Source organism: Herpailurus yagouaroundi, unplaced genomic scaffold, assembly GCF_014898765.1.
Source record: "Herpailurus yagouaroundi ecotype Mexico unplaced genomic scaffold, PumYag 203, whole genome shotgun sequence".
NCBI classification, from domain to species: Eukaryota; Metazoa; Chordata; class Mammalia; order Carnivora; family Felidae; genus Herpailurus; species Herpailurus yagouaroundi.
Genome location: NW_024412434.1, coordinates 20854991 through 20879123, shown reverse-complemented (window position 1 = coordinate 20879123; position 24133 = coordinate 20854991). Strand labels below are relative to the sequence as shown.

At 45.3% G+C, this 24133-nt stretch overlaps 1 protein-coding gene across 4 annotated transcripts in view; it reads right to left on the bottom strand.

Annotated features, from left to right (window-relative positions):
• Nucleotides 1-24133, bottom strand: part of FAM107B (family with sequence similarity 107 member B) — a 234660-nt gene that overhangs the window by 15178 nt on the left and 195349 nt on the right. Inside the window, exons 1-2 of one of the 4 annotated variants that reach the window (XM_040451370.1) lie at nt 16872-16981; nt 16123-16169 (exon numbers count right to left, since the gene is read on the bottom strand). The exons of 2 other annotated variants lie outside the window; for them this stretch is intronic. In XM_040451370.1, the coding sequence (XP_040307304.1) occupies nt 16123-16162 (40 nt within the window). In that variant the 5' untranslated portion in view covers nt 16163-16169; nt 16872-16981. Of the gene's footprint in view, nt 1-16122; nt 16170-16871; nt 16991-24133 lie in introns of those variants that run through there. One more of the 4 variants, XM_040451372.1, reaches the window with a different exon arrangement.

The window sequence follows — 24133 nt, the reverse complement described above, 5'->3', positions numbered from 1 at the left end:
CGTGGCGAGTCAGCAAGCCCATCACGGCCAGCCTGGCTTTAATACGCTGCCCCACACCAAAGTGTGCTCTTTGATATGTGAAAGGCACCATACACACCTCTGTGTGGCCCCAGAGGTCTTTCCATTCTCATTAATGAGCAGACAAGAAGGCCTACAGGATCCCATAAAAGGATCTATTTCTCTGCTCCAAACCATGGATAATCTCCATGACACTGAATCAAAACAGGTCACAGCCTCCTAAGGTCAGTATTGAAAGGGCAGGCCTACGCTGGCCAACTCCATCTTGTTCTGTGTCCTTCACCTTGACCACACCTCCTCCCCTTGAGTAAACTCCTCCTCACCTGCCTAACAGGACTCGGACCCTTCCCCAGCCAATCGGCTGAGGCCATAGCCATTACCTCACCAACTGCCCCCAGGCCCCAATAAAACCTTTGTCCTTTTGAACCGCTCTCTCTCCCTGGTATCTCACCGCTGCGTCGGTGCAGGTAGGGGATTGAGCCCGAGCTAGCTCGAATAAAGGCTCTTTGCTTTTGCATCGGACTCGGCTCCATAGTGGTCTTTGGGGATCACGAATTCTGGGCATAACAAGTATCACCTGGGGGAAGGGGAGCCCTGTGGACGTAGGGCAAAGCAAAGAACTCATGCAAAGGCCACAAGGCACGAGTGTGCCTGGGGGGTGTGAGGAGCTGCAAAGAAGCCAGCGGGGCTGGAGGAGTGAGTGTCGGTGAGGACAGAGAGGTGACTCAGGCAGGGAGGGGTCACGTGTCATGGGGAACGTGAGGGCCACTGTAAGGACTCTTGGCCTTTACTCTGGAGACAGCAGAAAAGACACTCAGGATTTCGAGCAGAGAAGTGACCAGACCTGACTCCTATTTTTTTATTTTTTACATCTTGATTTTGTTTTGTTTTTTCCGTCTATAATTATTTTTTTATTTTTTTTTTAATTTTTTTTTTAACGTTTATTCATTTTTGAGACAGAGAGAGACAGAGCATGAATGGGGGAGGGGCAGAGAGAGAGGGAGACACAGAATCGGAGGCAGGATCCAGGCTCCGAGCCATCAGCCCAGAGCCTGACGCGGGGCTCGAATTCACGGACTCACGGACCGTGAGATCTTGACCTGAGCTGAAGTCGGATGCCCAACCGACTGAGCCACCCAGGTGCCCCTATAATTATTTTTTTAAATGTAATTTATTGTCAAATCGGCTAACATACAATGTGTACAGTGTGCTCTTGGTTTAGGGGGTAGATTCCCGTGATTCATCGCTTACATACAACAACACCCAGTGCTCATCCCAACAAGTGCCCTCCTCAATGCCCATCACCTTTTTCCCCCTCTTCCCACCCCAAATCAACCCTCAGTTTGTTCTCTGTATTTAAGAGTCTCTTATGGTTGTTTTCTTTTTTTTACAATTATTTATTTTTGAGAGGCAGAGACAGTGTGAGCAGGGGAGGGGCAGAGAGAAAGGGAGACACAGAATCAGAAGCAGGCTCCAGGCTCTGAGCAGTCAGCACAAAGCCCGATGCGGGGCTCAAACCCATGAACCGTGAGATCGTGACTTGAGCCGAAGTCAGATGCTTAACTGACTGAGCCACCCAGGCGCCCTAGGAGTCTCATGGTTTTAAAAGACCACTGTAGTTACTGAGTTCAAAAACAGCAGCAGCAGGCAGGGAAAAAACTGGGCAGAAACAGTGATACGGGTGACACATGGGTTAGACCAGGATGGTTGCAGCACAGGTCAGACGGGTCAGGATAGGTGCTGACTGGAAAGCCTCTGAGGTTTCCTGAAGGACTGGACAAGAGTCACGAAAGGCATGGGAGAAGCACGGGGGACTCCAAGGTCCCTGGCCTAAGCTACGAAAGGGTCCGCGCCATCATGCAGGGGTGCTGGGAGTGGAGGTGGACATGCAGAGTCTGATGTACCTGCTGGACAGACGTCTAGGTGATGACAGCAAAAAGGCGAAGGCAATCAGTGCTCAAACCCTGGCTGACTCTTTCCTTTGCCTCACTGGTTTGACCTCCATGGTCTCTCACTTGCCACCACCCCCCCCCCCGCCCCGCCTCCCCAGGCCCCCCTCCCTCTGCCCTCCTTTCTCACAATTCCTGCAAGCAAAGGCAAACAAACAGGGTGCTCACTCCCAGCCTCTCCTGGATGTCGGTGCCAGGGTACAAGCACATCTTGGGTCTTGATGCCAAGATAGAGGTAGAGCTTTCAGTGTGCAGAATGGGAAAGGCTTCGGTTCTGAATCTAGGAAACAAGCTCTAGCTTGGAATTTTCTTTGGATTCCTCTCTAGGTTTAGTATCTGGGAAGTGCTGCTTCTCCCAGGGGACCAGGCAGGAAGGCGGGCCTCAGCCTGTCCCCGCCTGGATTGAAGCAGACACACTGCTGCACACGAAGGTGCAGATGCTCCCCTTCAAACCCTTTCTCACTGGTTTGCCCTTCTGCACAACTGGGGCCAGAACAGGAGACACGAGGCCCCTCAGCCTCAGTCAAGTGTGACCTGAGGCCTGCCTGTGGACCAGGCTAAAGGAGTCCTTGTGGCCCCTTACGGAGTAGACCCTGCCGGGGTCTGGGAAAAGGTCACTTAGTGGGGTGAGCCCTGGGGATGAACCAGCAGGGAGCAACCTCTGTTAACCTCTAGTACTCATGGCAGTGGCGGTGGCCACTGAAGGATCTGGCGTCTGCATTCTGGCCACTTCTCAGTGACTTTCCACCCTCGAGCCATGACCAACACATGGAACGTAAATGACCTTCTTCAACTTTCTTCCCTCTGTCAACCATCTTCCTAATCGCTACTAAGTCAATGGCACTGGAAAATGCCCATCGGATCCTAAAGGAACTCTTTCATTTCACGGATCCTATCCACCAATTAAACTGAAATGGAGGGTGCCTGGGTGGCTCAGTTGGTTAAGCGCCGATGCTCAGTTCCAGCTCAGGTCACGATTTCATGGTTTGTGAGGTCAAGCCCCGCATAGGACTTTGTGCTGACAGTGCAGAGCCTGCTTGGGATTCTTTCTCTCCCTCTGTCTCTGCCCCTCCTCTGCTCACTCACTATCAAAATAAATAACTTCAAAAAAAATTTAAGCTGAAATGAACACTTACTGCCCCCAAATGTTCACATTTCCTTGCCTTCCTCACCAGCATGCCTTTGCCAGCACCATTCTCTCCAGCGGAGATGCTGATCCTCTTCAAGTACCTACTCCTGAACTGCTGTAAAGCCAAATTTCACTCAACCTTTCAGATCCAGATAAATGTCAAATTTTCCAAGCTACCGTTCCTAATCCCCCAGTTGCGATTAAACTCCCTGACTTCTCAACCCCATAGGAATTTTCTCTGTTCCCTTTCCCTAACAGTCACCAATCCCCACCTTCTATTACAGCAATGTGTACATAATCGTCATCCCTTCACTGCAAAGACCACATCTGGTCTATGTTCACATTCCTCACACTCCCTGGACAGGGTCAATAAATAGTAGTCAAATGAAGTAACTACCAGTAGAGGGAGCCCCTGAGCTGTCCAAAGTCCTAGCAACAAGTTGTGTGTGCAGCGCAGAAAGTGGAGTTGGGAGGTCAGGGTTTCCTCCCTGAGCATCAGGTAATCCTGAAGCCTGACAGACAAAGAGGATGAGACAGAACTGTCTGGAAGGAAAAGTACTTTGTGCATCGACATTATTACTACCTGACACATTCTTCATGAAGAATAACACGAAGATATTTTTGTCATACTCCCCTGATCAAATAAACTGATTTGTATTTTTTTTAATTTCAATTCAATAAAGGAAAACTAGTGTTGGCTCAGTGTAGGAGAAATAAAACTGGCTTGAGATCCTGGATAAAACTTAACTTTCCTGACCCTCCGTTCTCCCATCTGTTCAAGTGAGTGTTGTAAGAATTGGTTGAAATGTAGATTTATTTAAGTACTCCATACAATCTCTGGCATGTCTATGGAAATTCAATAAATAGAAGCTATTATTAGATAAACTGTGTGACCAACACCACTAACACAGTTTATTGAGAGGTCTGAGAAACCTTACATACAAAACTCTACCTCTTTAGGCCTTGGTTTCTTTAAAAACATAGGAGTTCAACTAAATGACCCACAGCCCTTCTCACTGGTAACATCCAGTAATTCTAAGACCCATTCATGCTACAAACATTAAGAACCTTCCAAAAAGGGGCACCTGGGTGGCTCAGTGGGTTGGGCATCTGACTTTGGCTCGGGTCATGATTTCATGATTCGTGAGTTTAAGCCCGGCTTTGGGCTCTGAGCTGACAGCACGGAGCCTGGAGCCTGCTGCAGATTCTCTGGCTCCCTCTCTCTCTCTGGCCCTTCTCCACTTGCATGTTCTCTCTCAAAAATAAATAAATGACCATTTAAAAAAAAAAAAAAACCTTCTGAAAAGTGTAAAAAGGTCTATCCCACCTTCAAGGTGCTACATGGAGCTGTGAATGGCTTAGCCAGAGGGCAGGGTAGAGCAAGACATAGGCCCCAATAGCAAGGTCCTTTTATGCCACTCAGAGACCAAGGCAGCAATGAAATACCTTAACAAGTTGAGTAATAGAGAACTGCATTTTAGACTGACCCTAATACTAAATACATCTTAGAGATTTGAAAGCAAACCTAAAAACTCTGCCTTGGACCAGGAGGAGACGGTGGCATCATCTGGTACCCAAAGTCATTCGACAAGAACCCAGAAGACCCCCAAGGCCACAAGCCCAAACACGGTGCACTGAAAAATACCACCTGATGAGAATTCTGCTTTAACTTCTGGAAATCCACAAACAGAAGTCATTATTAAACTCTACTATCCCAGGAGACAAGAAAATACCAACATTAGAGATGGATTTTGAGTCCTGGCTTTGTTGTCCCGATCAAAAAGGTTCACTCTGGGCCCACTTCATGCCTATTCGCAGGCATTCTGTGTTGACTGCTTTCCAGAGGTAAATAACCATTCCCACAGAAACACGTCACAAGTGGATTAATAAAAAATATTTATTGCATCTGAATTTCCTCCTCACACCGTTTTTGGAGTCAGCAGTTTTATCTGCTATTTCTACATCAGAAAGGTAAAATTTAAAACCTAATCCCATGAGATTTAAAAACCACATTTAGAAATTATGCTAAATTTCATGTTTACCTTAATATTTAAAATCATATTCTACCTAGAAGCACTAATAATTGAAGCCTTTTTGAAAACAACACCGGAAACATGGCAATGTATGCAGGTATACTGTAGGCTACAGGTGTCCTGTGACCAATCAAAGTGAAACAAGTAAACTTCTGAATTGCTACAACTACTTCCGGCAAGTTAGAAGTAATTCCAAAGCACTCTTGAGGAGCAATTGTTTCCCAGGCTGACTCTAAGAGATTCTAGCAACCCTCTAACAATACTCTGAAAGAGCCCGATCACTTAAGATAGCCCGATCACTTAAGATAGCAGGCAGGCCAGCCCCAGGCCTAGGTCACCTGGCAATGGAAAGCCTGCCCTCAGTACCCACTAATCCCAGGAGGGAGGCAGGCTGTAAAGAGGAAGCTGAGAGAGCAGTGAGTAGTTAAGACAAGAACGGTTCCCCAACAGCCAAGGGTTGCAACGACAAACTCCTGACCTGCCTGGAACCTACAAATTCATCAGGGACAGTGACACCATCTGGCACCTGAAGGCATTAGACAAGAGCCCAGGGGACCTCTGTGGCCACAAACCTAAACTAAGGCTTAGAAATGGCGCCCAACCAGAGCGGTCTGCACACAGAAATGTCACTTTTTCACCTCTGCCTGGCCCCACGACTGCCGCCACTTCAAACTCTCGATAAAGTGGCTGCAAATACGCTGCTGTACAAACGCCAAATGGTGACGCCCTTGGGAAAATACCAAACTCATTTTCTCATCAGTTTTTTCATCCCCTAAAAATGTATTTTTATAAAAAAGGCACATATTTTATATTTAGAACATGGGAAAGGAGGCAAGAAACATGGGGAAGACGGAACCCAGGCCATTATCAAAGCTAAGCTGGTCTGGCTGAGGCGAGACCAACCAGAAGGTGGCGACGGCTCCACAAATAACCAGATGTCCGTCTTCCTAACAACCACCAGGAGAGCAGGGAGGCCTCACCCCTGACCCCCAACACTGTTAAAAGTGCAGAGGGGGGCGCCTGGGTGGCGCAGTCGGTTAAGCGTCCGACTTCAGCCAGGTCACGATCTCGCGGTCCGGGAGTTCGAGCCCCGCGTCGGGCTCTGGGCTGATGACTCGGAGCCTGGAGCCTGTTTCCGATTCTGTGTCTCCCTCTCTCTCTGCCCCTCCCCCGTTCATGCTCTGTCTCTCTCTGTCGCAAAAATAAATAAACGTTGGAAAAAAAAAAAAATTTAAAAAAAAAAGTGCAGAGATATGCCACGAAAGCAATCCACTCTGGGGTCCCTATGGATCTCCCCTAGAAGGTGTACATTAAGCTTCTCCCCATCATTTAATTCTGGATGAGGCCCTATGAGGTAGGAGTTATTATTCCCTATGGCCTACAAAGGAGGCTCAGACAGCTTCAAGAACATGGGTTCCAGATCGTACTGACTGGGTCTAAATTCTAGATTTCTCATTTACTGTGTCTTTGGGCAGGTTACCTCACCAGTTAAAGAAAAAAAAAAAACAAGAATGGCAGATTATCTCGTAGGGTTGTTAGGAAGGGTAAATGAGAAACGTATACCAAATACAGTGACTAGAAATCATAAATCTTCAGCAGATGTCATCTGATATTAGCGCCATCACTGGCAATATATAACAATGAGTAATAATAACATTGTTATTCCTGCACTGGGTCACACAGTTACTACAGGACAGGACTAGGATTTGAACTTGGGTCTGCCTGATTCCAAAGGGATGCTCTTTGAGCAGTCCATTCTTCTGGATTGGGATAATGGGAAGGAAGACTTAAGTTTCGCTTTTAACAGGATGATGATCTCTACCTCTTGAAAAGATTTTAGAAGCCTTTTAACATCACAGCTTTACAACCCCAAACAGAAGACATCTTGCAGAAAACTGCATTCAAGTGAGGAAAGAAGTCAGGAAAGACACATGTTCTTTCAAACACAAAGGTTTTTCGAAGAATGTTCGCAGCAGTGCTATACTTAATAGCTCCACACAGGAAGTGATCCAAATGTCCATTATCAGGAGGATGGATAAACAAACTGGGCGCACTGATACACTGGAATACTACTCAGCAATGGGAATGAATGGACGATAAGGCTGAATCTCACAAATGTAACTCTGAGCAAAAGAAGCCAGACACAAGAGTCCATACTTCATTATTCCACATACATAATGTCCAAAAACAGGCAAAACCAATCTTTGGTGTTAGATATCAGGATAAAGGATATCTTGGGAGTGGGCTGGGAGTGAAGGGAATACGACTTTCGGAGTGCTGATAATGTTCTGTTTCCTGATATAGGTTCTGGTTATACAGGTTTGTCCACTTGGAAAATGCACCACTCACTACACCTTTACGACCTATGTCCTTCTCTGTTTATACATCACACCACGTTAAATACTGTACATATCAAATAGCTATTAAAATTACTATCTAAGAGATTATTTGGTTGCTGCTATGTTATTAGAATTTTGTCATTTCATCCATTTTAAACCTTGTTCAATCCTTGAGAAATAATACAGTATAATGGAAAAGAAAACCAGGCTTGAAGACCACCCATCCTGGATTAGAATCCTGGTTACATCATCTACCAGTTATGTGATTTTTGTTACTTAACCTGGGTCTTGATCTCCTCAACTGTGAATCAGAGCTCACATACCTACATTTGCAGAGCAGTTGTAAGCATTAAAAGAAAGCTTCTGGAAAACATCCACCACACACAGTACCTGCCCCTGCGGCATAGGCTCAATAAATTAGACAGCTCAATAGTTCCAACAAATTAATTCATTAATCTACCTCTTCATTAACTAATGTTCTATTTAAGTGAAAATGGATGGCCATATGCCACAGGTATACTAGCTGAGACAAAATTTAATGGATAAACCCAATCTTGGTCTCTGCTCATCTTCTCGATTTGGACTCATGTGACAGAGAGGGATGTGGGAGGGGGGCAGATTGGAGGGGGTGATGAAGATCCCTGATAGACAAGGCCAAAGCACAGAGTGGAGCCTGCAGCTTGAGCCTGCCAATGCCTTGAAAATCTTGGTAATTTCCCAATTACTACGCTTCAGTCTTATCTGCAAAACTGGATGGCCATTTCTCTCCACCTTCTCAGTAACCTGTTGCAAATAACTATTCTAAACATAGAGCAATTATATGAATATAAGGGGTCTCCAAAAACATAACATTTCCTAACTTGGCCCAATATAGAGTTTAAGTCTTCAAACATCAAGACAACTTTACTTACGTTCACAATTTGCTTAACCTCCCGTGGCCCTTCAGGTAAGACTTGAATCCTGCACATTCCCTCCCTCTACCTTGAGGGCAGATTCTAGAATTCCCTGCTGCCCTCTGGTACTACCCTAATTGTGTGAGGAGTGAATGGTGGGAGGGAGAAATCTCCTCAGCCCTGGCCAACAGAAGCATTCATCTGAAAGAAAAGAGAGTGGCAACCGGGTGACCGGCATCACTATCGTGGGCAATGACACGCAGCACAGCTGCACGACGGCAGCCCACACCACAGGGCATGTCCCAGCCTGCTTAGTCCTCTCTGAAGCCCCCAATAGCACAGAATGGTTTCTCAACCAAACAAGCACAAGAAGATGGTGAGGCTCAAGCTCTCATCCAGAGATATTTCAAACTGAGATGGGGGGTCTCCTTCTGGGCTGCTATCAAGAGGGTGGACTGTGCCAGGGGGTCGGTCAGACGTTCTTTCAGATAGGAGGTCCTATGCTCCGACCCTCAGGTCTGTCCACAAGGACAGTGATCCATGAGGCAGCCAAGCACAAAAAGCTACCAGTGGATCACTAACACTAACAGATCACAGAAAACAAATTCCGTGCACTGTGTTCCTATTTGCATAGCAGCCAGTGCACACGGTTCTCCTCAGGCCTCCTGGCTCCTCACCCACTCCATGGAATTCAAAGCTGTTGTCCATGTCCTCCTCGATGTGAAAGCCAGCCCTTGGACGACCCTCCCCTGACCCTCCCTACCTGTCTGCCCAAGCGTCCTCTTCCCTCCCACTCTCTCAGTGCCCATTGTTCTACAGAACAGGTCCCTAGCTCTATACTCTTGGCTCTGGTGACCCAACATGCCCTTGGCCTTTCTGCTATATGAGCCATTTCTGAAGGGTATACGAAGATTCTTCCTTTCTTCCCAAGCTCCAGGTCAAAAGTTTCAACTGCCAACTGGATACTTCACATCTGAAGCAAACATGTGTCAAGTTGAGCTCAACCTCGCTGGCTGGTTTAATAAGTGCCCCCTTTGGGCCAGGTAAGAATAGAACACTAAACAGGACAGAGCCAACCCCTTATATTCTGGCGGAAATCCTCCGTGGCAAATTGGGAGTCGAAATTTTTGTTTTCAGTAGCAACAGAGAGGACGCCACACACACCTGTCTCCCACTGTCAGAAATAATCCTGTGGCTGTCCCTTAACTTCCTAACTTCACCATAGGCCAGCCAGTTTTCAAACCGACGTTATCTCTGAAATGTCCTATACCTCAACCTTGATAGGGAATCAACCAGTCAGTGTTTCTTTCTCATAATAAACGTCTTTGAGACCGTCACCCACTGCCCCTGCTATAGTCCTAGTTCACGCTTTCCTCCCCTCGTCTCCGAATCAAGCAGCTGGCCCTTCACCGGCCTCCACTCCTCCCGATCACTCTTCCCACTGCACCCCAGCCAAATCCGATGCACTATTTCATCAGATCAAGAACCGCCAGGCCAATTATCACTGCCACATCAGGATAAAGTCTTAACTTTCCACCTAGTTCCCAAGGTTCCCTACAATCTGGTCCTCAATCACCCTTGCAAACTTGTGGCTCCTCTCCAACACAAAGCCTCTACTCTGGCAAACCAGTCCACACAAAACCTGCACACATTCCCATCTCCACCTCTGTTCCTCATTTCCTCTCAGGTAAAATTCCCTCCTCAAGACCAATGAAAAGTCCTTGCAAAGACCCAGCTCAAAGCTTGCCTCGCCAAAAATCTTCCCACTGCCACTTCTCAGGAGCCCTCTTCCTCTCGTCTGCACCGATGTGGGCAATTCTGCTCGCTGACCCCTTACCCCACGAATCTGACACTTAACTATGAATTAATTTTTCCTACGTATCCATGTCGTCTCCTTCAAGAACAGATGAGTGTCCTTTGGCAGGGAAGAGACCTTTGACTGACTTAAATCATCCCCACAGCTCTAGCACGGTGCCTCAAACATAAGCCACAGGAAGGAGAGTCAGACACACAGGGACTACATGATGCAAAAGAACCAGAAGAAAGCTGGGGCCGCTAACTCCTTGTGACTTTGGCTGTGGACCATGCAGGCAACAGATCTGTGTTTACTCCCTATTGTGTGCCCAGCACCATGCCTGTGTCACCCATGGCCACTCCATAAAAGTGGACTGAATGATGGGGGAAAACACCGAAGGGTGAGAGTATCCAAATTAAGTAGCTCCTTTCCCGAAGCTTTTCCTGACTCCTCATGAGAATTCCCTCTCTTCTGGCCCAACAGGACACTGTTTCTACTTCTCTAAGGCTACTTACGTCTACTTCTATTAAAACCGTATTTGAAGTTTTCTTCCCCTCACATTAAGCTCACAAAGGGGAAACCTGACTTTTACTTATTTCTCATCTTCAGAAACATCTCTGTGTGCTTTCCATATATCGTTCAACTAAAATCGGCCAGATGATATGCAGCAAGTACAGAGCTCAGATTTACAAAAGAGGGGCAAAAACAGAGGGTGGAGGGGAGGCCAACCCTTACTTTAAACAAATTCTCTGTCCTCATCTTATGTTGAAGGAGCACAGAATGAGTTAGAGCGAAGTCTCTTCTCTCAATAAAGATCAGTACAGGGAACCAAATGTCCAGCAGACATTTTCCTAACCCAGAAGATTATCCTCCCTCTTGAACAAGATGACCCAATAAAATGCTCACTAAAAGCCCACGACATCAAATGCTGCGTGTAAAAAATGAGTCTTTTGCCACAGAAAGCTAACTCAAATCGTTGTCTGGTGAGAAATAAATATTAATACATCGGCTTGCATAAATATTCCCAAAAAGCAATTAGTACTTCATTAATATGCAGCCCATTAATCTGCACAAACCTCTAAGCAACTGAAATGCTGTCCAATTAACAGATTTCTTTAATAATTAATTACCTTAAAGTCATTGGCCTTAAAATTGCCTTAGATAAATTACACTTATCAAGTAACATTTGATACATGACCATTAAGTGACTCAGAGCTTCTCTCTCTCCTACATAAAGCAGCTTGATGAGATCTGAAGTTCAAGGACCCTGCTTTTACCAGAGAAGACTCCTCTGTGGTCTAACAGTGTCACCCAGTGGTAGAAGGCACAGCTTGTGTTCACAGCAGCTGTTGTTTTTAAAAAGAAGCATTTGACACATGTGTTTACTAAAGGGGAAAAAAGAAAACCACTGTTTTGAATTGCACAAAGAAAACTAGTTATGTGTAAATCCTGGAAAACATGGAACTGGTACAGAGAGCTACCCTACAGCCAAGGTTACTTTGAAGCCCTCAGGGACCATACAACACTGTTCAGATCTGAAGAGAGGCACAAGTGAAGTTCCCTGACTCAGGGGCAGTGCACGTTTGACTCTAAATCAGTTCAGTCCTGGGGCTGAGCAACAGGACCGCAGTCACCAACCCCCACCCCGCCATCTGCTTCATTGTCTACCCTTCAGCCACTTCAGTTCTCAAAAACAGATCTTCCAGAACAAGGAAAGAACCAGCCAATTCTGTTCCAAGGCTGACTATCTGATTTTAAATACTTATGAGGTGAAGTTTAATTGAAAATAATAAATTATTTAACTTCCTTATCTGTAAAAAGAGAAGGCTGGACCAGATGACCCTTGAGATCCCTTACTAGTTCTAACATTCTGATAATACGGAAGAGTTCGGCTTATCGGTTGCTCTAAACCACAGGAGCTTAGAGCCAAGAGCTGCAGAGGTTGGCCCCATCATTACAGCCAGATGGACATGAGAAGCTGCTCCTGTGATATTCCTCACGTACCCCACTTTGGCCTCCACTCTGGCTCACCCTTGTTCCTCAGAACCATGCACTTCTCCACATGCAACCCACAGTGAGTAGGTTTTCTGCTAGTGATACTGAATTTCCCCGGATGCAGCCACCTTCACCCCAAGTGCGCCTATAAGAGTCTCAACTGCCTGGCCCAGGGCTAGAGAGGTCCACATAGGAATGGAGCATGGGCCAGACTTTATTAGACCAAACTCCAAATCGGGGGGGGAGCTCTGAAATATCACGGTGAAGAAAGAGACCTATACCATACAGGACAAATAAAAATGAAAAACTATTCCTCTTTGCATAAAGTCTCCTATATCAAGTACGTATTGTACCATAAATGAATAAATTCAAGTCTGACCCCTAAAAACAACAGTGGAATCATGCCACAGTTGACCTTACTCCCCCTACCAGCTAGTTTCTCTTAACACGTCTTTGTCTTCTCTATAAATCCATAGATAATTCTTCTTGCTTATTCCCACCAAATCCCAAATACCTGTGACTTTTATAAAGTTATTAACAGCTTTTTCTCCTCATTCCCCTACATTTAGAAAACCAGCATCTACTCTCATGGACCACTTGTAAGAAGATAAACTTGTGCTGCTGAAGAAGCAGCCTTTCTGAAGAATTTGTTGGCAGTCTGTGGCAAAAGGCTTTAACACAAAGACACCCTGGAACCTGATAATTTCACTTCTAGAAATTTACTCCAAGATAATAATCAGAGATGTAGACAAGAATGTATAAGAATATTTATCTATGATCTATGATAGCAAAACAAACAAACCAACCAACCAACCTTGAAACCACCTGGGACACCTGAATGGTTCAGTTGGTTAAGCATCTGACTCTTGATTTCAGCTCAGGTCATGATCTCTCAGTTGGTGAGATTAAAGCCCCTCATCGGGCTCAGAGCCCACTTAAGATTCTCTCCCTCCCTCTCTCTCTGTCCCTCCCCCCACTCACTCATGCTGTCTCTCGCTCTCTCTCTCAAAATAAAGAAATCAACTTAAAAATGAAACTACTTAAATATCTAATAATGGGATAATGGACTTAACGGACTTAAACATCGTATTTTTAGAATACACAATAAAATTGGAAATATTCACAATATATCAAATAGGAAAAAAAATATCAGGCTCCAAAACAGTATGCCCCTCTTTTCTAGTATGCCCGTCTGCGTGTACAAGAGCTACTCAAAGTGTAGTGCAAGGATCAGATGTATCAGCACCACCAGGGAACTTGCTAAATGCAAATGCCCAGCCTTTGAGAGACTAAATCAGGACAGCTGCAGGCAGGCCCAGCAGTCTATGCTTTCCTGCTCACTATGTGCCACACAACCTTTGGGGTAAGATACTGAAATTCCCCGTCGGAGGGACGGAGACACTGAGGCGCACCGAAGCTAGCTAATTCACCTAAGGCTAAAAGGCTAGTAAGTGGAAGCATCACACAGCTACCTCCAGAGTCCATGCTTTTGAACCACTTTGCTCTAGTGCCTCCCCAGGTGAACTCATACTTGGAAGTGTGCACAGTGCTCTTTCCCTTAAATTAACAGCCTGATGCATCCCACCTATTGGTTTTTCTTCTTCGTTGTGTTTTAGCACTTCTGTTACAAAAAGCTCCTGACCGGAGTGGGGGTGTTTTGACACCATCACTGGCACCTCCATTAACATACCTCGTGGTGAGCACCTGCCTGACACCTTTGAAGGCTATAAAAAGATCTCTACATTAAATACCAGCCCACAATGGCAGAAACCTCAATGCCCACCAGCGACAGCCAACGCTGACCATGATACAGACTAAATATAGAAGGCCCTTCTGTTACCAGCTAAAAGGAAGCTGCCACGTGGCAATCCCATACACACGCTTTACAAACCACGTGGTTTACCATTTACAAAATTATGCAACTTTTGATCAATTTCTTTTTCTCTTCTGGCTTCCGCGTTATTTCAAAATTCACACATAACACATTTTTGTATTACGCTATCTTATATTCACAAAATTCAAATTTGAAAAAAAAATGCTACCAGATTTTATTCCCAAACTGCAAGTTTCTAAATAAAAGAGACCTCCCTCTGGGGCGCCTGGGTGGCGCAGTCGGTTAAGCGTCCGACTTCAGCCAGGTCACGATCTCGCGGTCCGTGAGTTCGAGCCCCGTGTCGGGCTCTGGGCTGATGGCTCAGAGCCTGGAGCCTGTTTCCGATTCTGTGTCTCCCTCTCTCTCTGCCCCTCCCCCGTTCATGCTCTCTCTCTGTCGCAAAAATAAATAAACGTTGGAAAAAAAAAATTTTTAAAAGAGACCTCCCTCAGCACTTTTATTGTGTATTATTTTCTAAGGAAGAAACACCTCAGTCATTCATTTCAGGAAACTACAAAGGGAACGGACTGGGAAGATGGTTGATTTAGGCCTCATCACTCCTGAGAGGAAGGAAACTACACAGAACAGAAAAAATGTCCAGCTGGACTAGTTTTCAAAGTCCTCAAATATTCCTGTCTTCAAGAGCTGAATAATAGTTTCATAAAATTTATGACTTGGACCAACTAACCAAGTATTTTCAAAAGAGAAGACTATCTTTAAAAGGACTTAGTGACAAAAACTTTAAAGGAGCACGAGAGACCATTTTTCCAACTTCCTCATTACTAACAGATAAGGAAACTGAGGCCCAGGAAAATAAAATGGCTTGGCGAAGCTCACAGAGAAAGGGGCAATGCCTGGGCCAGAACCAATATCTGACTGGTCCACACTCTGTGTTCCACATTGGCTCTCTCACTTCTGACGACTCTACTCAACTTTCTCAGTTCATTTTCTACATTTTCTACTGATTTGGCACAATCACGAATACCACCATGAACACTACCTCTTGATCAATAACTGGATAGCATCGTTAAAGATGGTACGTTTAAATTGCAAGTATGCTTTAATAACGGCACCAAGACTCTACCTCCTTTGGTATCCTGCCAGATTTCAAAAAAGTACAAATTCACTGTGGTGATTTAAAAAAAAAAAAATCCTCTCAAGGTAGGAGAAAAATTTTTTTTGCCCCCCCCCCCCCCCCGGCTTTTTTGACCTGATACATTAGCGGTGAACTACAATGTAAACAACAACAACCACCAGTGACTGCTCAGACCCAGTAACTTCGGACATCCCCTTTAGACCCCCATTTACCTTCCCATCCTCTGTCAAATCCCACCCTTCGTCAACTATCAGGATTTAGGATAAAATTTTTTAAAAAACTACTGGAGAAGTGAAAATCTGCCCTACTGACAACTGGAGAAACAAAAGACCAACCTTATAAGCCGTCCCCAACACTGCCACCAGAACGTAAAATATGCTCAGAATGGAACACAGGCCCACAATGCCACCAGAAACACGACAAGACGTCCCTCTTATCTCACTAAGAGGTGGGACTGCTAACTTTTCCCTAAGTGACAGCTCTCAGTCCACATTCACGTGCTGCCTCCTAGATAAGGGTTGTCGGTACACCCCATCACTGAACTGTGCCTGCTTCCTGACCACATCCAACCCAGGTCTGGCCCCATTCCCCAATCCCGCCTTCAAAACATGCAGCTCAAGCACAAACCCAACTCTGCTTTCCAAGAGAATCCCAACATTCTTCTGGACCACATTTGTCTACATCAGCGAGTTAAATGAACCCACTTTGACGGGACTATACCTAATCCTGGTGGTTGCTGGCTCATGGGATTCAACACGCTTTTGTCTTAATAAGTTACAGTAACAAGTGGTAGAGGAAAAAGAACCTGAAATAAAAGGCCCACAAACCTATAAATCCCGACATCACTCTTCTGGGTCTGCTTTCTTACTGATAAAATGACAGCCCGTAATCCTACCATTTTCATCTCCAACTTTTCATCTCCAGTCTGCCACATTTCGGCCACATGTGCGTCCAACAGATTTGTTTCTATGGGAGAACGTGCCCTGGCTTCCGATCACTCACCTTCCCCTTTCGCTGATAGAGTTTGTCTGGAGAACTTCATTTTTCACCTTTAAAAATAAGGGGGCGGGGAGAGAGAACTTCGGGCCAAAAACAATCGTTACAATGACGTGTTTTTCTGAATGGTTAGAATGTTCCACAATTATAAGAATGTAAGTGGACTTTTATTCGATTCCTGCTTCCACAAGGAAAATGGGGCTCGTCTCCCGTCTGGTTCTTGAGAGGATCGTCTGGCTCGAACTAAGCCCCCGAGAGCAGCTATGCACGTGGCCCAGGTACTTTGAATTAAAGCCTGTTTTCCCACTTGCTCCGCTTCAGGTTACCTCCTGGGCTTTCCGCGAACAACATCAGCCGGTCTTGTCACGGAAGCCACCACAACCAAGACCTTCGGGAATAGTAAAGCACCTGTTGTCAGCAGGGCCGGGGCCGGGTTTCCTCCCGTGTACTTCCGCCCCGTCCCTCCTACGCGTGGGCCTCGCCTCAGGCCCCGAGGAGAGGGAGGGGGCCGCGCTCGCCGCCATCTGGAGCCCGGCGGGGGACACGGGCACACGCCGCAAAGGCAGTGTGGTACGTACACCTGGAGGGCGAGGGGCGCACGCACGTCTCGGAGGCAGGGTCTTCCTAACACCACCTCCTTCCGACTCCAGGTTCTCTCTGAGGGCTACGCGCACATCAGTGAGGACGCTCTGGGGCACACGGGACGCCGCCCGACTAAAAGCGGCTGAAACCACTGGCGCTCATCTGTAACTCACACAGGAACCTGGCGTCAGATGCCTCGGGGCTGCTCCGACGCTCAGTGGCGTCATCGGGGACCCGGGCTCTCACTGGGGCGCTCCGCCTCGGCAGCCCCAGACGGCAGCTCCAGGAGGAGACGTGGCTGGGTAAACCTCCCGCTCAGAAGTCTCCCCTGCTGTCGGCGAGGGGGGGGAGGGGTCACTCCCAGAAGCCCCTGGGGAGCTCCCTGCTCCTGATTGGCCAGAACGAGGTCATGAGATCACCAGAGACAACGGAAACTGGGAAAACGGGAAGACGGCATTGCGGAGGGGGGAGGGGAGCACGAGGTCTGTCGCATGAACAGTCAATTCTGTCACACACAAGACTGTTATGGGCTGAATGTGTCCCCTCCCCCCCATATTCATATGGTGAAGCCCTATCCCCCAGGATAATGGCACCTGAAGGCAGGGCCTCCGTGAGGTCATGAGGGTGGGACCCCATGATGACATTAGCGTCCTTGTGAGAGAAAGAAACACCAGATCTCGCTCTTCCTCCACCGTGTGAGGGCAGTGAGAAGGCAGCCGTCTGCAAGCCAGGAAGAGAGTCCCCATCAGGAACCAAGTTGGCCAGCACCCGATCTTGGACCTGCAGCCTCCAGAACCGTGAGAGACACGTCTGTCCTTTATGAAACCCGGACTGTGGTATTTTGTTATGGCAGCCGGAGCGAACACATCCTGACAAGAGGCTCGCTGGCCCCTCTGGGGGAGGTCACTCGTGGGCTCCAAAGCTGAAAGGGAAACCACAGCAACGCTAATTTCTTAGAAGTGTGTAGCCCTCACAGCATCAGGAGTAAACGCTGCAATAAGCAACAAAGACAGGAGACTTCTTAACGGAAACCCTTTTATCCTTAGCTTTTCCCCCTACATAAAACCTCCCTTTTTAAACTGGGGGGCAGCGGGGGTTGGGGGGGAAGTTTGGCAAGGGTTCAAATGTAAACACATTAGTAGTGGGTGTGGGCCCTGGAGCAAGGGAGTAGACTTCTCTGCCTCCTAGCTTGCTCTGCTTGAACTCTGCGGATTAATTCAGTTCCCTCCGGAAGCTTGTCATTCTAACACCCCAGCCCTTACCGTTTCCCACGGCTGTGGCGGAGTCACAGGAAAACAGAACACGGTGTCCCCAGCTCCAGAAAGCATCTTACTTCCCACAAGCCACTACTTCGGTCACCCCATCTCACAGGCACACGGCGTCTCCCACGGGGCTACTCCGAAGCCATGACTATCTCTGCCTACAGTTAACAGGCAGAGGAAAGCTTTCAAAGTGAGAATGGGGAAAAAATCAGAGCAACCTCCTTGGCAAACCAGGAACACAGGAAAACGAAAGCCTAAAAACAAGTGGCCAGCATTTACACCAGCAGACCTTAGGTGCCGCAATGTCTAAAAAGTGTAACGGCCTTTAGTCTTACTGGAATAGGAAGGAGGCTCACTGTTTTGTTTTAATGATTATATTTATTTTTGAGAGAGACAGAGAGAACGTAAGGGGGGTGGGGGGCAGAGAAAGAGGGAGATACAGAATCCAAAGCGGGTTCCAGGCTCTGAGCTATCACCACAGAGCCCGAAGCGGGGCTTGAACCCATGAACCGGGAGATCATGACCTGAACTGAAGTCGGATGCCCAACAGACGGAGCCACCCAAGCTCCCCAGAGGCTGTTTTAGAAAATATTCAAGATTTCAATAATGCATGTATTTCTGGAGTAGAGGCCTTAGAGAAATAATCACTTAACTTTAGTAGTGAGAAAAAGATACTTAAGTCATAATCCAGATCCTAAAGAACTTGAGAGAGTCCATTCATCATTCAAACACAATGCTTTTAAGGCCAATTTATAACTACTGCAATAGTCTCCTATTTACTTCGTAGTGTCTACCCTCAAGTAAATTCTCAAGGTAAATCACACCTTCTTCCCCCGCATGCAACTATGCAAAACTCAAACCACTTACCACTGTCTACACCACCCCCCCACCCAGCCCCCAAGTACTACTATATCCTCCACTCACTCTGGCATTTCAGTCAAATCTATTACTACCTAATAATACCACAGTCAAATGGTGTTTTCCCCAACCCTGCCATACCGTCAAGCTACTTAAATCCTACAGCTGCAATCCTGATTAAGAAAAAAAACAGGACAGGCTGGTAACAGTAAATGCTCTGCCCAACACTAGTTCCACATAAGATGGAGAACTCTGCTTCTCTCTCCCTGAAGTTGCCCAGGTTTTAAATGTTTTCCTTTCTCTCGTTGCAAGAGGATTCATTACTCAAGAACTCAGCATCCAGAAACCTCCCACCAGTTCTCAGAGCCCCTGTCAAGAACTTTAGAACTTGATTTGAACAGTATCTGTTTTTAAATCCACACGAATAGTAGCTACTGTAATTTAGTTCAATGAGAAGGGCAAGGACAAATGACATATCATCACATTCACAATGAAAACCTGTCCTTTACTTACAGCTGGTTATAAAGGAAATCATTCATTGCTTCCAGAAGAACAATTATAAAATCATTATCAAGAAACTACAGATGTATCACGATAGCTTAACTTCCCTTATGCCTGGGGGGGGGGGTGGTAAAAACTTATCTGAAAAGCTTAATAAGGATAGGACAGCTTTACCTACTTAGATTAAGTATTCAAAGTTGAGTATACTAAAGGACCATGAAAAATGAGGTAATTTTTTCAAAATTTCTGCAAGGCAATTCAGGGTTCAAAATCTGGAAATAAATACTCTTTATAAAGTTTGTAATCTTACAAATGTCAAAATGAACACGATTCCAAGTTTTTGGGACCAAAATAGCTAAGATTTCAAATTCAGTTTATAATACAAAAATCTGCAAACACAATGGTACGTGTGACATATTAGGAAGGACAATAATGACCTTATTTTCCTAATTTTATCCATGAATCTTCAGAAATGAAGTCATAAACCTCATTTGCTCTTTATAAAATGTATTAGTACTAGGGACGCCTGGCTGGCTCAGTCAGTTAAGCATCCAACTATTGATTTCAGCTCAGGTCATGATCTCATGGTTTGTGAGATCAAGCTCCGTGTTGGGCTCTGAGCTGACAGTAAGGAGCCTGCTTGGAATTCTCTCCCTCCCCCCCTCTCTCTAACCCCTTCCCCTCTTCTCTCTCTCAAAATAAATAAACATTTAAAAAAAAACGTTTTGGGGCACTTGGGTGGCTCAGTCCGTTAATATCTAACTCTTGATATCGGCTTAGGTCATGATCTCGGGGTCCATGAGATGGAGCCCCACATCAGGCTCTGTATTGACAGGCTCCCTCTCTCTGTATTGACAGGCCCCTCCCCTACTCACTCTCTCTCTCTCTCTCAAAATAAACTTTAAAAAATAAAAAATTTTTAAGAAAGTTTAAATAAAATATATTAGTTCTAGAAAAGATCTGTTACCATTCTTAAATTTCTTTACATCTGATAGCAATATACAAAAACCAATGTTAAAGATAGTTATAAGCATTTTCCTTCTATGTACTATCAGACTTGCTCTAAAGTTAATAAACTTTCTAAACTACCTCAAATCAATGGCTTTCAAACTTCTGTCTGTAATCCTCTTTATAGAGTAACCCAATAAACACCCGCACTAAAATCAGCTCAAGTAGAAGTTTCCAGAAGCAATACACTGCCTTTGCTATATGCTGTACACTCTGATGTTTTCACTGTTTTATTTTTTTGTAATGCTGGTTGTGACCAACTAAATTGACTTCATGACCCACTAATGGACGCGGCTTGAGAAATTCTGCCCTGACTCATTTATGTGAACTTGCTACAATAATTTAGCAGCCCTCTCAAGACCAGAGAAGGCATCTGAAAATGTAAATTGGATGAGCTGCTGTATGCCAACTGTCATCATCCCTTCCAAATAGAAAACACTTAAAATCCATTACCTTTTCAAAATTTTATTTGGAAGAGTATTACTGATACTAGAGTCATCACCTCTCTTCTGCCTAATCTTTATCCTGACTCCAGTCACTAAAGAACAACTTCACATCCTTCTAGCTGTGTGTGAATGAGTAAAGGAAGACAAACTAAAGGTTACTTAGAGAATTCTATCTGTTCCTGGTTAGGTAAGTCTTTTTCCCTGCTTATGACAGAACATGGGCAATAGAGGAAGTATTGTATTTTCTCAACTTTCTAAAATATTTTTAAAAAGCAGTTTCAGGGACACCTGGGGGGCTCAGTCAGCTGAGCTTCTGACTTCGGCTCGGGTCATGATCTTGCAGTTCATGAGTTCGAGTCCCACATGGGCTCACTGCTGTCAGCACAGAGCCCGCCTTGGATCTGGATCCTCTGTCCCCTTCACTGCCCCTCCCCTGCTTGTGCACGCGCTCTCTCTCTCACAAATAAATAATAAAACACTAAAATTAATTAATAAAATAAAAAGCAGTTTCAATAATTTCTCTACCCACAAATAAAATTACATAGTACATCAATACTTTAATGTCATTTGCCTATTTTTTAAAAATGACAGTGTAACTCAGATAATATGTTTCTTAATACCAAAACAGTAATTCTATTTGCATAATCTCTTAAGAGGCAGAACAAAATTCTACACAGGGAGCTAAAGTCAACAATGAGTAAGAGGAAGGGCTGCAGTCCCGGGGACCCAGAACCAAACAAAGGCCATTTAGCCCCACCACGGAGGAAACGGGTGAGAAAATGTAAGGGAGAAACTAGAATTGATCTATTTCTCGTCCCGGTCAAAGATGGAAAGGCAACAGTAAGGGCAGGGGAACAGCAGGAGGTTAAGCTCTAGAGTCTGAGAAGCTCAAACCAGCTCTACCACACATTAGCTGTGTGACCTTAGTTCAACAATAAAAACACTTAAAATAATTGCTCAATAAATATTAACAGTGGGCGGGGCACAGTCCTAAATGTGCACACCCACCAACTCACTGAATTTTCACAACAAAACTCTGAGGCAGGTTCGGAGGACCAGAGAGAAACTAGGAAACTTGCCGACGCTCATACAGTGAGTCATGGTAAGGCCAGAATTCAAACACAGCCCAACTCATCCCAAAACCTCCGTGGGGGTTGCCTTCTGAGCTCCAGGTTTCCTTATCTTTCCCTCTCAGGGATTAACACCTCCTGCCTGTCAGATAAGGACCCATCACCACCAAGATCGAGTGACACAGCTGCCCCAGCACAAGGCACAGGGTGTCTCACGCAAGCCGACTTCACCTGTTCAGAGTTACAAACTTTATCTCTTTTTCTTCTACCCTCTCACTGCCCCACCCCCTCAGACACACCTCCCCCACAAATACCTTTCACTGACCTTAGGAAATATGTACTGGAGGGTAGAGCAACCTAACCTGGATCATGAGTATATTTACTGAAGGAAAGAAGGCGGGGGTATCTAACGTTTATAAGACGAGCAAAGTTGTCAGGCTTAATTCAGAGCCAAGACAGTGACAGGCTGAAAGCTACAGAGGCTGGGACTCAGACAGCATAGCAGGAGTGTGCTGGAACAATCCTCCGGGTTATGCTCATTTTACCACGGACAGCATGAAGGCAGAAGGGAGCCTAGGCGGGTAGTGCCGGTGTGGAAAGGACTAGGCCAGTTGTGGCTGGGGGATCTGGCAGAAATAAAAGGGCAGGGCCTCAAGTATGCCAGGAATTCTGCTGAGGGCAATAAACCACCACACAATGCAAAGCAGGATTGCATTAACATTGGTTTTGGAAACAGGAAGTACCCGTACCAAGTAGCTAGTAAGTGTCGACAGAATTTTTCAAAATTGGGTTACCTTCTCCTTTCTTTCCACGTTAGTTGGCAAATGCCCTCCCCTCCAGTTCTTCGCACAAAAAAGGTGGGTAAACAGAGGCACTGACAGGCTGTTCAAAGGACATAACCACAGTACTACCATCAAGTTAATTTAACCAAGTTGTTGAAAGACAGGCCAATGATACACCATCACCCGATTACTGAAATCAGACCATTTTTAAAAGTAAATATAGAGTAACTGTGTAGGTATGTATGCTCCTATGGTATAACAAGTCAGCTACAAACGTGACGCTCAATTTGTTGTTGTAGCAACAGCAGACAATGCCTGCTCAGACTAGGAGTTAGCATTTTACCTCTTTGTTTCACCGTATACTTCTATCACTATTATAAAAACCAACTTCTGAGAATTAAGATATCACCAGTTTGTCAAACCAAAGGGAAATACAACCAACAGTGTCACCTGGAAAAAAAGCACCCAGAACCCTAAATGACATAAATTGAATTTATGAATGTTCAGAAAACAAGACATTGTTACTATAAAACTATTTAATAATCTCAAGAGATAAAAAGTTTGTTTTCAGACTTTGGCAAAAAATTAACCATGAAACTAACTGCCAGATTAAATAATATTATCTAAAAAAAGTAGTTTACTAATACACCTATTATTTTAAGGAAATGAAGGACTGATTACACTGTGAGCTTAGAATCATTAATGTCACTCCTACTGAAGTTATAATTTGATGCCTGATTATAAGATAAACATACAAAGTATCCCAGATTTTGTCTTTAATCTTTTATTTTGCCTCTTGTGCTTATTTTAAGATAAGTTATATTTCCACCTCATTAGCAAGAAACAAACTTTGTTTTCTCTTAAAATGGTTCACTGCAGAGACAGAAATATTCGACTCCGTGACTTGGGATAATTGTGTATTATTTCCTTACTAAATCTGTCATTGCCCCTTTTCCCTACAATTAACTAAACATCACAGGTCCAAGAGCACAGGTCCAAACCTCAGAAATGCCAGGCCCTGTTCCTGGGTCTGCCATCCCTTAGGCTCCATGCATTCAGAAAATGTTCGTGCCCCTCAGGATCAGTTTCATCACCTATGAGCCCCGAACCAAGAGATCGGAGGTTCTGGGGCAGTCTGATCTAAACCTGAGACTTTTACACACACACACACACACACACACACACACACACACACACACACACACGATGCAATGCAATGCACTGGGCAACACAGTCAGCCTCCATGAGACAGACTTTTCAAAGCCACACACATTCCCCTATCCCCCCCAAAATAGGAAACGTGAGAAATCTGCTATTTATCTATCTGCAGCTATAATACAAACAGGGTGACTCCTAAAAGACCTATGACCCATAAGGAATGCATACCACAGCCTGGCTATGAAATGCAGCCCCTCATTGCCACCTTGGGGTTTTCAATAGTCTGAGGTGATCAGGCAGCAAGAGAAAGTAAACTGCAGTAAAAGAACATTACATTCCTTTCTCACTAC